The sequence below is a fragment of the Ursus arctos genome, unplaced genomic scaffold, assembly GCF_023065955.2.
Source record: "Ursus arctos isolate Adak ecotype North America unplaced genomic scaffold, UrsArc2.0 scaffold_16, whole genome shotgun sequence".
Lineage (NCBI taxonomy): Eukaryota > Metazoa > Chordata > Mammalia > Carnivora > Ursidae > Ursus > Ursus arctos.
The window spans coordinates 43,760,754-43,773,135 of NW_026622830.1; the positions used below are offsets into that span (position 1 = coordinate 43,760,754).

Genomic DNA, 12,382 nt, shown 5'->3' on the forward strand with positions numbered 1-12,382 from the left:
GAGTGCCCTGGTCAACAGCGTGCCAACCACAAGACACGTAAACAAGGCCATCTACCACCAGCTGATGTGAGAGGCATGTGCAAGCCTAAACCAGAATAACTGCCCAATAAACCCAGAAAATTGTAAGCAAAATGACTGGTTGTTTTATTAAGGCACTTAGTTTGGGGATGGTTTGTAATGCAATTTGTTATGCAGCACAAACTAACTGATACACTCTGAACAACTACATTTTTTCTAAAAGGACAAAGGGAGCAAAAGGGGAAAGAAGGAGGGACGGAGGAGACTTTAAAATGGGTTTTTTGGTTTAAGGCTTTTTTTTAAACAAGGGATTCTAATATCTTTCTTTGCTATTTTGATTACCCATAATATCACACTTTTTTCCTCCACACACCTGTGAAAAACAGTTAAGTGGAGCAAAACTAGGAAACAGGATAAAAGTCAGATTGTTTCATATTTGAATTTTCTACCAATTTGGAAAAAAATTAAGCTCAAGATTTACATCAATTTATAACTCACAGGGGAAAAAACTGAGCAATTCATTGAAAAACAAAAAACAAAACCCCTTGTTGGCATCCTTGGGCACGTGCCCGTATTTGACTTGATGACCGTCTAGAAGCTGGAACATTCTGTAAGACTCTGAGCCACCTGGTCTGTGTCCGAGACCACCATAGCGCCTTGCACCACGTTCTTTCCCCTCCATGCCTGACGTCTGCCTTAGGTTCTGCAGAAGCAGTCAGGACACCCATACATTCCTCTCTGCATCCTCTTCTGTATACCTGACCCTACATCAGCCCACATCCCCCACCATCTTGCACCATCAGTTATCTCCCTTTAGTCAGCCTGCAAACAGGTAAATGCAGCCTGTAAAACCCTCCCCTGACCACGCTACGCCTTGAGTTACACTCCCTTGTCTTCACCATCAAACTTTCTAGAAGGGTATTCTTGTGTGTAGCCTCCAGTCTCACCCCCACTCACTCCATCTCTCTGTCTGGCTTAGGATCCCACTACTCACCTAGATTTTTCTTTCAGTGCTCAGTGACAACCTCCTTGATGCACTACCACTTCCTGATCCAGCTGCTCCACAACTTTTGCATTCTTAAACGTTGCCGACATTTCATTCCTTGAAATTCTCTCTTCTCTGGGTTTCTGTGACAAAATGCTTTCCTGGCATCGAAGCCCCTCCCCAGCTCCATACACTACTTCTTTATCTTTCCTCTTTATCTGCCCAATAAAAGAATGTCTTACCCCAAATCCTTAACTGTCACTCTCTCTATGAAGAACACATCTCTTGGCAAGAGCATGATTGCACCTCTCTTCTCCCACGCTCCCATTCCTACATTTTTACTGCCCAGTCAGAACCCACATCTGGGTGTCCCATGGGCACCACAACTCAGACTGCCCAAAGCTGCACTCATCCTCCTACCTCCTGAACCTGGCTCCCCTCCAGAGTTCCCACTACTGTTGTGGCAGTTTATGAACCAGACTCAACATTCTGAAAGCATATACGCATCCCTATGCCCACGGCAGCATTACTAAAATAGCTGAGATATGGAAGCAGCCCAAGTGTCCATCAATAGAAGAAGAAGTGGTACATACATACAAGGGTATATTACTCCATACCATAAAAAAGTACGAGATCTTGATATTTATAACAGCATGAAATACCTAGAGGGTATTATGCTAAGCGAAATAAGGCAGAGAAAGACAAGTGCCATATGATTTCACTCACATGTGTAATCTAAAAAAAACAAAACAAGTGAATAAGCAAGCAAACAAAAAGCAGAATCAAACCTATAAAAACAGAGAACGAACTGATGGTTATAAGAAGGAAGGGGGTAGAGGGATGGGTGAAATGGGTGATGGGGAGTGGGAGGTACAGGCTTCCAGTTACGGAATGAACACGTCACAGGGATGAAAGGCACAGCATATTGAATACAGTCAGTGCTACTGTAATAGTGCTGTACGGGGAAAGATGGCAGCTACGCTTGTGATGAGCAAATCACTACGTTGTACATTGGAAACTAACGTGATACTGTGTGTCAACTATACTCAAGTAAAAGAATTTTTTTTTAATAAATAAAACTGAGGTAGAAATAAGTGTGCTAACATGTAAGGATTTCCAAAATAGACTACATAAAACAAATAAGAAGGTGATGATGGCAGCTAATATTTACTGAGCACATATTATGTGCCATACTCTGTCCTGAAATCCCAGGATACATGTTAACCTGTTTGAGGCTGACAGAAGAAAGCTGAGTCAGAGAGAGGTGAAGTCACTTGACCAAGGAGCAACAGCTGGAAGAATAGCGCCAGGATCCAAACCCAGTCTAGTTCCCCAGGATACACTATCCTGTCACCTAAATACAGAGCAGATTGTGCAGTGTGACATTATTGGGTTGATTTTTCAAAGAATATTTTATACAGGTATATAAGGGTATAACTATAAGCAAATATAAACATAATACATGAATAACACATATAGAAAGAAATGCAATGAACTTTTAATGGTGGTTGCAGGCAGAGCAGGACTGAGGGTCTGGGCAAAAACATACGGTTCAATTTTCATTTCCAACCCTTTACATTTTTTTAAAGATTTTATTCATGTATTTGACAGAGAGAGAGAGTGCACAAGCAGGTGGAGCAGGCAAGGGAGAGGGAGAAGCAGGCTCCCTGCTGAGCAGAGAACCCAACATGGAGCTCAATCCCAGGACCCCGGGATCATGACCTGAGCTGAAGGCAGACGCTTAACTGACTGGGCCACCCAGGCACCCCATTACAAACCCTTTAGTGGAGTCTGATTTTTTTCATAGTACGCACATATTACTTTTTCTTTTTAAGTAAATTATTCCTGTGGAACTCACGCCTTCTGTGGGTTTCTCCTTCCATTTTCCCTGTAGCCATCGGTTATTCAAATAACAGCTGTATAAGAGAATGTTCCAGGGAAACGAAGATGCTAACCATCGCGATCTCCCAGCTTTGCTAAGAGTCTGGCAAGAAAGGAAGCTTAAAAGCATATAACTTGTGGCCCATGACACATACAACCTTTAAAACTTTCTGAAAGTTAAACAAACTTTGTATATAAAAAAATTTTGTAGAAATGCTTACCTTTTAATTTCAAACTATTTTCCAGTGTTATAAAATTTTCATAGAAGATGAAATATATCTGAGAATAGTTGGTCTCAAAAAATTGCTTAAGATCACTTGCATCCACATTATCTGAAAAGAAAAAAATTATCATTATGACAATAATCTTATACAACTATCAGAATTCACAAACAAATGAAGGAAGTAAAAACTTTTTCAGAAATGAAGGAAGTAAAAACTAGATTTATCCCCCTATGAGACAAAACAGAACTATGAAAACAGTATCCCCATCCAATTGTTCTCCATGAAGAGATCTTAGTTGGCATAAGGCCCCTCCCCCACAGGCAGACCCCTGCAGGAGACTGATTCAAGGGCATCAGAGCTATGGGGGCACAGCACTCAAAGACCAGATAGAAGGCCAGTGGTTAGTACAGGACTGGGGAGAAACAAGATGCCTTCCTGTTGGGGATGGGGAACAGAAGTTCACAGAGGAGGTGGCTTTGACATAGGCCATAAAGAGGGATGGGTTTATACATCTGAAAAACAATGTTGCTACTGGAGTCCTATATAGGTGCGGTCTCCTCCTCCCTCCCAGCTGACCTGAGACCAGTTCAAGAGAATTAGCAAGGACTCCCCAGCACACCCACCCACTCCCACCCAGGCCACTGGTCAAAGCCTTCCCTCCAGCTTCCAGTGAGCTGTTCGACTCCTGTTTGGACACAGGGAGGCCCGCCATGTGTTCTAGAGTTGCCCTGAGCAGTGTTTCTTCCTGTTGCACCAGGCGTGCTCAACCAGGGACTGCGGCTAGAAAGGCAAGTTGTGCAGGGAGCTTAGCCCAGCCATAACTGCTGGGGCCCAGCAGCAACAGAGCCACAATTAGGGGCCCGATTACCCCTCACAACTCTGGTCAGAGTACTTATCCACTGTCAACACACCTTTGTACATTTTCCTTAGCAAACAGGTTGTTTGTGCCATTTACAACAGGGTCCTGACCAAGGTGTTAGCTCTTGGGAACAACACACTAATCATCTTGGGAAAATTAAGTACAGCTTCTTTAAATTCTGCAAGGATTACTCAAGAAACAAATGTGCTGCTATTTAATTTATGATAAAGTGGATTCAATTGAATTTTGGGGTCCTAATACTGTGACTATATGTAAACACATCCATTACTATATTTAAGTTCTATAAACTGATGTTGGTGAATATAAGAAGTTGTTTTCCTCTGAGAACCCTATGGGGCATTTCATTCAGGAAAAAAACAAAAACAGAAAACAAAAATCAAAAACAAAACAAAACAAAAAAAAAAACACCTGACCTGGGTCTTTGAAATAATGTACATAAGGTGTTTATAAAGTCGTACCAGCTGCCAGTTTCACATTGTATTTTCTGCCCCAAAATAAAAGCACAGAGCAGTGGAAGTTCTTAGTAACTAACAAATTTACCTGCATGAAGGCAGGTAGCAAAGAAACTAGTATTATCATTCTTATGAGCTACATAAGCTTACCGAGGAATCCTTGAGTGCCTTCCACAGAATGTGCGCTTCCAAGAAAGGATTCTGTTCCCTTTCACTCCAGTACAAACTGCTGGCCCACCCACCACTCACTCCTTCCCCTGACGCATACTTCACCGGCCAGCTCCTATTGACATTCACTGGTAGCTGAAACATCCCCAGCCTGCCCAGAGACCAAGTCAGTGCCTCTGCCATTGCCCCACCAGCTGGTTCTCCCTAGGTCAAAAACATATCTCACTTTACTTAATTCCTGATGGAATCCCTCCAGATGGAATTGACTTAATTCTGAACGAATGATCTGTCTTCTATGGTAGAGATGCTAGCAACCCTACAAAAACCCCGGTCCATCCCATGTGTCATTATGTCCCCTACATTTAGCACAGCATTTATCTAGTTCAGTATTTTCTAGAATGAGTTGAAAAAGAGAAACAGCCTGTAACATATATGTACGTTAATAACAATGATAGGATAATGGCCACAACGTGTAAACCATTAATTAGATCATATGCCTATAGGAAAGAAATGGCCTAACTCACTTTCAAATCCTGGATATGATCAAGAAAGAGATTTCACCGGTCTGCTGAGTACTCTAGATTTCACCCTGCAAGCTTTACTCTCAAAGCCTGCTGCCAGCTGCATTTCTCTACGTGAGGGTCTACAAGGCTCCTCAAATCAAATGTGTCCAAAGTAAAGTATTGTTCTCCCTTCAAATTCTGTTCTTCCCTCAGGCCCCGCCACCCACCCAGCTGCTCGTCATCCCAGGTTCTTCTCACTCCTTCACATCCCATCTCCAGGGTGTCAGTTCCACCTCCAACATGCTCCAGCCCTGGGTACTTCATGCCCTCCACAGCTCTGCCCGGCATACGTCACCATGAATCCTCACCCAGGCTACAACATGTCCTCTGCCTGGGCTCCTGCTTCCACTCCTCCCCTCCACAGGCCATCCTCCACCATGCAGTCAGCAGAAAGACTGAACACTATAAATCAAACCAGGGCATTCGTTCATTCAAAACCTCCCAGTGGCCTCCAGTAGTACTTAAAATCCAAACTCCTGACCACAGCCTACAAGGCTGTGCATAGTTTCCACCATTCAATGCCAACTTCATTTCACAGCACTCTGTCCTTCACACCCTACCCTCCGGCCACTGCGGCTTCTTTCTATTCCCCAAACTTCTCAAATGCATTCTCCATCTGGGGCACCTCTTGTATGCCGTCCCCAGGCCCAGATCCCCACATGGCTCATTCCCTCTCATCCTTCGGAACTGCGATCACACATTAACCTCTTCAAAGAAATCCAAAAGTGCTCCTGTTTGTTACTTTTCACATGCTTTCCAATCGCCCTGGCTTCTTCCTTCACAGGCTCTGCAACAGCTGGATGCCTGACTGCTCACCATACAATGGACACACAATGCCATAAGCAAGCAGTTTCCCTGGCACTGAGGATGTGGGTGCACTGACACAGCAAGATGGCACAGCGAAGTTACTGGGTGATCGATGACTCCCTTATCTTTCCTGGGTCCCCCTTGGTCCATCAGAGATACTCAAAAAGAGCTACCTGAACAAAGAGGGTTCTAGTCAAGGTTGAGGAGCACTCATACAGACTGAGGTGCTCTCATGAAACCAAAGGCCAGGTAACAGCCACCTTCCTCCTCAGCCATTCTGTATCTTTCTTGTGGATGAGGCATGGATAGGACAGAGCTTCAAGTACTCACCATCAAGACCATTAGATACCTTTCAGGTAACCTGATACAAAGGGAAACTAAGAGCATGACATCTGTAACATATTCAGTTTTATTTATAAATATGACGACTGCTCACTGGTCTAGAAGCCCTCTTCACATGATTCCCTCCTCCAGCTCTTAAGATTCGTTGAAATTCTCTTATGTATTCATTTCCTTCTTCACTGACTGACACGCCACTAGACCGGAAGCTGCATAAGGCCAGTAATCTCATCCAATTTGTTCACTGCTCTATTCCTAGCCCCAGGAACAGAGCTTGGTACCCAAAAGGTACTCGAGGCGTATTTGTTAAATGAATACACAAACAATAAATATTAAATATTTTCTATCTCTAAGTCAATAGCTGGAAGAACTGATTTATCTGATTGTTTAAAATCAAAAGCCATCAGATGAATATTTAAAAGTAAGCCTAGCTCTTGAAGAAGGAGGCCACAGACACTGGAATTTAACATCCTGCAAAAGGGAACACAAGAAAGTAAGAAAGGGCTGATTTTTAACAAGGCTAACTTCAGGAAGCATAGAGACAAGGAGGAAGCCTTCGTTCAGAAAAAACGATGAACAATGACAAAAACAACTATGACCAGAAACATCCCTTAGACAGACATTCTTTACTCATTCATTTGAACATTACTGAGCCAGTACCCATTCCAACGTGCCTTGAGCCAAGTGCTAGGAAATTCAAAGACAGTAAGACACAGGGCCTTTGAGGGTACAGAGGTAAACAAGTAATGCAAAAGGTACCATGACCAAAGCTTATGCATGGCATCAAAGTGGGGAGGAGACAAAGCCACTTGGGGAGGCTGGGAATATTAATAATGCTATACATTTATACTTTAAAAAGCACATTCAGGAATTTCTTTTTTTTGACCCTCACCCATAACCCTGTGAGGTAGACGGGGGGGGGGGGGGCGGTGTGCGATCAAGATAAAGAAACCACAGGTTCTAGATCTCCCATGTCCTGCCCAAGGTAACACAATCAGTCAGAGATGTGGGCAGAACTCCTACCTGGCCTCCCAACTCAAATCTGAACCACACAAAGGCCTCAGAGACAAGGGCGAATAAATCAAAACCAGAAATCAGGTCAGGAATATATAAAAATAATCATCACCCTGGGAATGCAAAAGAGCAGGAAGATAAGTAGACAGGTGAGAAATGATGGGAGTGAGTGGCACTGAAAGTCAAACTGCCAATTTCCCCATGAAGAAGCTCATTGCAGTCCCCTCCCATAGCAGTCCTGGTGAGTAGTAAGGAAGAGAGAGGGGGGACAAGTGCTGAACAAAAGAGCTCAGGCCTCAAACTGCCTCTGGGGTGGTGACTTTCAGCATTGGGCACAGACACACCAGCACACTGCCTTACTATCATCACAAAGCCCAGAGAAGTACATTCAAACTAACCACAGAGAAACAAACAGCAGATACCTTTACAGAGCTAGGGGTCATTCCTGACTCTTTTTTTTTCTTTTCTTTTCTTTTTTTTTTTTGTTTTTTTATATTTAATTTATTTATTTGAGAGAGAGAAAAAACACAAGCCAGGGGAGAGGCAGAGGGAGAGAGAGAAGCAGGCTCCCCGCTGAGCAGGGAGCCTGATGCAGGGCTGGATCCCAGGACCCTGAGATCATGACCTGAATCCAAGGCAGATGCTTAGTAGAGTTAGTCACCCAGGCTCCCCTATTCCTGAATTTTTAAAGAAATCTTTAATTTCTCATTCTCCTTTACCACCAACCAAGAGCCAATAAACCGTTCCTGTTATTTTTGCATTTTATCCAGAAAATAATCTATAAACCACACCAAAAGCTACCCTCTCCCACTCCTTTGTCCAGCTAAAACCTCTTGTTGACAGTTATTTCTCCCTATTTAGCTGAAAGGCAATAGCAAAGGTTGAGGGCAAAAACCTCCAGAGCAGACTGCCTGGGTAAAGTCTAGAAGCTACAGGGCCTTGGACAAGTTTTTTTTAAGCACTCTCTGCCTCAATTTCAATCTCAGAAATGGGGCCACCAATGGTTCCTACAGCATAGGACTCCCGTGGGGATAAAATCAGCTTGTCAGAGTGCTTTCGGCATTATATACATGTTACTTGTTCTGTAATTACCTAGCCCTGACAAAGGCTGTCTCACTAGGTGGGAGTAACCAGCTTCACCTACCTGTGAAGCCATAAAACTCAATGACTCATGAAACTCATACACTTAATGAGACTGGACTTATTAAATGGCACTTGAACACAACACAGCAATAAGCACTACCAACAAACAAACCTATGAAAGCAATGGGATTATCCCTCCATTTCCTTCCACATATAATCCTTTTCAAAACCATTTCTACTCCTTTTTAATTGAGAGAATCATAATAGAGCCTCATGAAAACCTGCTTCAGCAGAACCCAGGAAGCACCAAAGGAGGGGGAAAGATCCTTATCCCACTCAGGAGCCCCAGTGGAAACCCTCAAAAGGAATAAGAAGCTCAGTTCAGTTCTTCCCCAGTAGGGAATTGCCCCCCCCATCCTTCCTACTGCTCCATCCCTCCACATGCCCCCTCCACCAGAGAACTAAGAACCTTCCCAGCCCTGCCTACACATCCACATGTAAATGAAGACAGTATAATTTACTATTTTACTCAAATTCCCCAGACAATGGCACTGAAAGTATGATGCTCCAAATTACAGAATTATATACAGAAAAAGGGGAAATAAACATTCAAGGTGAACTTGACAACTTAAATAAAACATAATTTAGAAATAGTGAGAACAAGGCTATGGACTCTGGGAAACAAACTGAGGGCTTCAGAGGGGAGGGGGATGGGGGAATGGAATAGGCTGGTGATGGGTAGTAAGGAGGGCACGTATTGCATGGTGCACTGGGTGTAATACGCAACTAATAAATCATCGAACTTTACATCAAAAAAATAAAATTAAATTAAAATTAAAACTTAAAGTAGAAACAGTGAGAACAAGGAAAATAAACTAGTCAGACATAAGACAAAAAACACTGACAACGGAAATGTCATTAGCAATGCACTGTTACTTAAAAGCTAATATGACTGGTGATTTCACCTTTTAACAACAGCCTTGGTCCTTGTCCGCTTTCCCTCTTGTGGTAGTTTGTAAAAATGCCACAAATTATTCTTTACCTGAAGCCACACCTTTGGGTGATGCACACTCGCAAATGATTTGGGGCAATCAGTCATGAGAAATATGACCCAGTGGTGGCTGGAGAACCTCACGTAGTGTCTGGTCTAAGGGATAGGAGGAAACTCATGGAGCACAGCTGGACCCAACCCATAGTGGAGCCAACCCCAAGCAACCAGCAGCCAGAGGCAGAACCACCCCAGCCAACACAGTCTGGTGAGGAAGAAAAATAGACACTTGTTGCCATAAGGCCTATGGGGAAGGGCTGTTATTCAACGCTACTGTGGAAGAAACTCATCACCAAGCAGCTTCGCTGGCCAGCGAGCCCATGAAGAGATGCCCCCCAAGTATAACATTATAAGGAAAAGCAGAAAAAATGTTTCTGAATAACAGAGGCTGCCCATCGATACAAACTTTCTGTCAACAGTAATCCATGCCAACCAGGGTGCAGGCAAGACTCCTTTTCCTGACACTGGCCAGTAGATTTTAGAACTTCTGTGTGTGCACTACAACTGTGCCAAGCACAGATGAATGACCTGGAGCTTCATACCTGGTAAGGAGTAAAATCCACACAATGAAGCCCTTTCGAGACTTAGCAAGTAATCAGGTCAGAAGACAGCAGGTATGCTGATTGTGCTTCAGTGGTAAATCAACACTTTTATCATCATCATTATTATTAAAGAGAAATACACATCTGAAAAATGCATCTATTTACAGACCTGAAAGCGGCCCTTGTACTGATGATACGCAATTGCAAAATCCCAGTGTGGATGAAATACTAACTTACCTAGTAGATGAAACGCTAGGTAAGCCCAGTACATCAGGGCTCTGAAAGGAGATGTGGTCAAGGACGTGGTGTGAGAAGTCTGGTGGAAAAAGGTGAATCAGGAGTTGGGCCTAGTCATCCCCCAAAGTCAGCTTGCAGGTAAGGACACCTGGCATGACACCACACACCCCCCCCCAACACTCCATCATACAAAGTTATTTCGGGAAGTTCTGCAAAACCTTAAGAAATAAGAGTGCAAAGTCCATTCTGCAAACACACTTTTTCTGATGCCATGAAGACTTCAAATTTCAGAAAAATTCTCTCAAGTGCCATGTCTTCAATCCACACCCACTTTTAGGTATAAACATCATTGGACATATTGGACAGGGAATTACTCCTGGAGACATCCAGAAGTTAAGCAATAATCTACTGAAGATAACCATGACTCCACCCCACCCCAAAATAAAGGGAGGCCCTTGCTCCTGCACAACACCCAGCCCCTATTCCTCACCTCCCCACCACAAGATGCCTGACACCAGACTCAATCAATAGACAACTGTTAGACCAGGCACACACCAGGGATGTCCCCTCTGGCCTTCCTCCCTGGTTTCCATCCATGTCCCCAGAAATCCAAGTTTCCCCCATGACCCACATCTCTAACTGTCCCCTCCATACAGCGCTGGGCATCACCTAATTTCACCCCAGCTTCCTAACCACAACTCTTCCACCCCCTATATCCAATAAAGCTTACCAAATCCCCTCTCCTGCACCACATCCCTTCTGGCTCCACCTAAAACCTAGAGTCCCCTGAGGGGACTGCTTCACTATAGACTGTCAGGTAAGCCCTTCATTATCCTACACCCCATACCGCCTGGCCCAAGATGAGGTCGGCATCCTCCCTGCTCACCACTGCAACATCCAGACCATGGCAGTGCTTCCCCTCACACACACCAATACTTCCTTGCTACTCATACAACCAGTCTGCATGCTAACGAGCCCACCCACCCGAGCTGCACACAGTCTTTCACTCACCCCAGCATGCTCTCTGAAGATTTCAGGGCCTGGCTCACTCTTTCTCTTGTAACTAGCACTGATTTCAGCATTTACAAAGGTTATGCCTGACTTACCCCAAAGAGGCTGTCTTCCACGCCCTCTCCCACCAGGCATGTCCGCAGCACAGCCTAGACCCAGCCACTGCTTGTTACCACCCCACTTTGGGGTCCCAGTTTCGTTCCTCTCTCCTGTCACCTGCCATTTCTCCTTGTCCCTGCTCACCCCTCTAGAAAGATAATTCTAACAACTCTTCAACCCTATCAGGTCCTTGAACCCAAAGACCCCACCATCTGATCACTATCTATGCTCCTTAAGTCTTCACATTCGTTTTCCCCAATTTGGTTTCCGCAGCCCATCTTTTTAATCAGCCCTTGCACATTGACCTCCAATGCCCTCCCTTTCCCCTTTCCATATTCACTCAAGAGAACCCCAGTCTCAGTTTCGACCCTGAATCAATTGAACGGATTTATGTGCTCACAGGCCATGTGCTACACATAAAAAAGGATTTTTTAAATTGTTTTAAAAATTGAATACATAAGTGAAAGAATAGGTTTCATAAATATGTAACTTGTGATATATAATAAAAAATAAACCCTTTAAACACACCCACCCAACCAAGCATCCAAGCCAATCAGGCTTTTGCCCCACCATTCAAGTGAGTCCTATCCACACTGTTAATCCAATTTTCATTCCTCTCAGGGGCAACAGCACATACACAGGTGCCTCTATGCCCAAACACCATCAGCCTGGCCCAAGAGAAGGAAAAGGCCCCTAGAACCCTGGCATAATGATTCTGGAAGCATACCGGGGCCTAAACTATATATTCCTATTTGCAAAAAGTGAACCAAACTCATCTTTTAGCTTGGCTGATACTTTTCTTTCTTGCATACATTATAGCCATGTTGTATATACCAGATACAGTGCAAAATTTTAAATTCTTCCCTAAAAATATACATGTATCCAAAATTTCACCATGATTGATGATTCACTTCCATAGATATTCTCCATAGCATTTAAACTAATAAGTAAGAGCGGCCTGGAGAGACACTGTTGGTTTCCCTCCAGCCCCCTACTTCACCCACTCCCACAGACAGACATTTCCTCTTCCT

General features: G+C 43.9%; 1 protein-coding gene across 9 annotated transcripts in view; it reads right to left on the bottom strand.

The window, feature by feature from the left end:
- RALGAPA2 (Ral GTPase activating protein catalytic subunit alpha 2) overlaps nucleotides 1–12,382 on the bottom strand; it is a 305,650-nt gene that overhangs the window by 276,468 nt on the left and 16,800 nt on the right. For 8 of the 9 annotated variants that reach the window (XM_057312702.1, XM_057312701.1, XM_057312700.1 and 5 more), the window contains exon 2: nucleotides 3,106–3,216. In XM_057312702.1, coding sequence (XP_057168685.1) covers nucleotides 3,106–3,216 — 111 coding nt within the window. Of the gene's footprint in view, nucleotides 1–2,861; nucleotides 2,988–3,105; nucleotides 3,217–12,382 lie in introns of those variants that run through there. The other variant, XM_057312698.1, reaches the window with a different exon arrangement.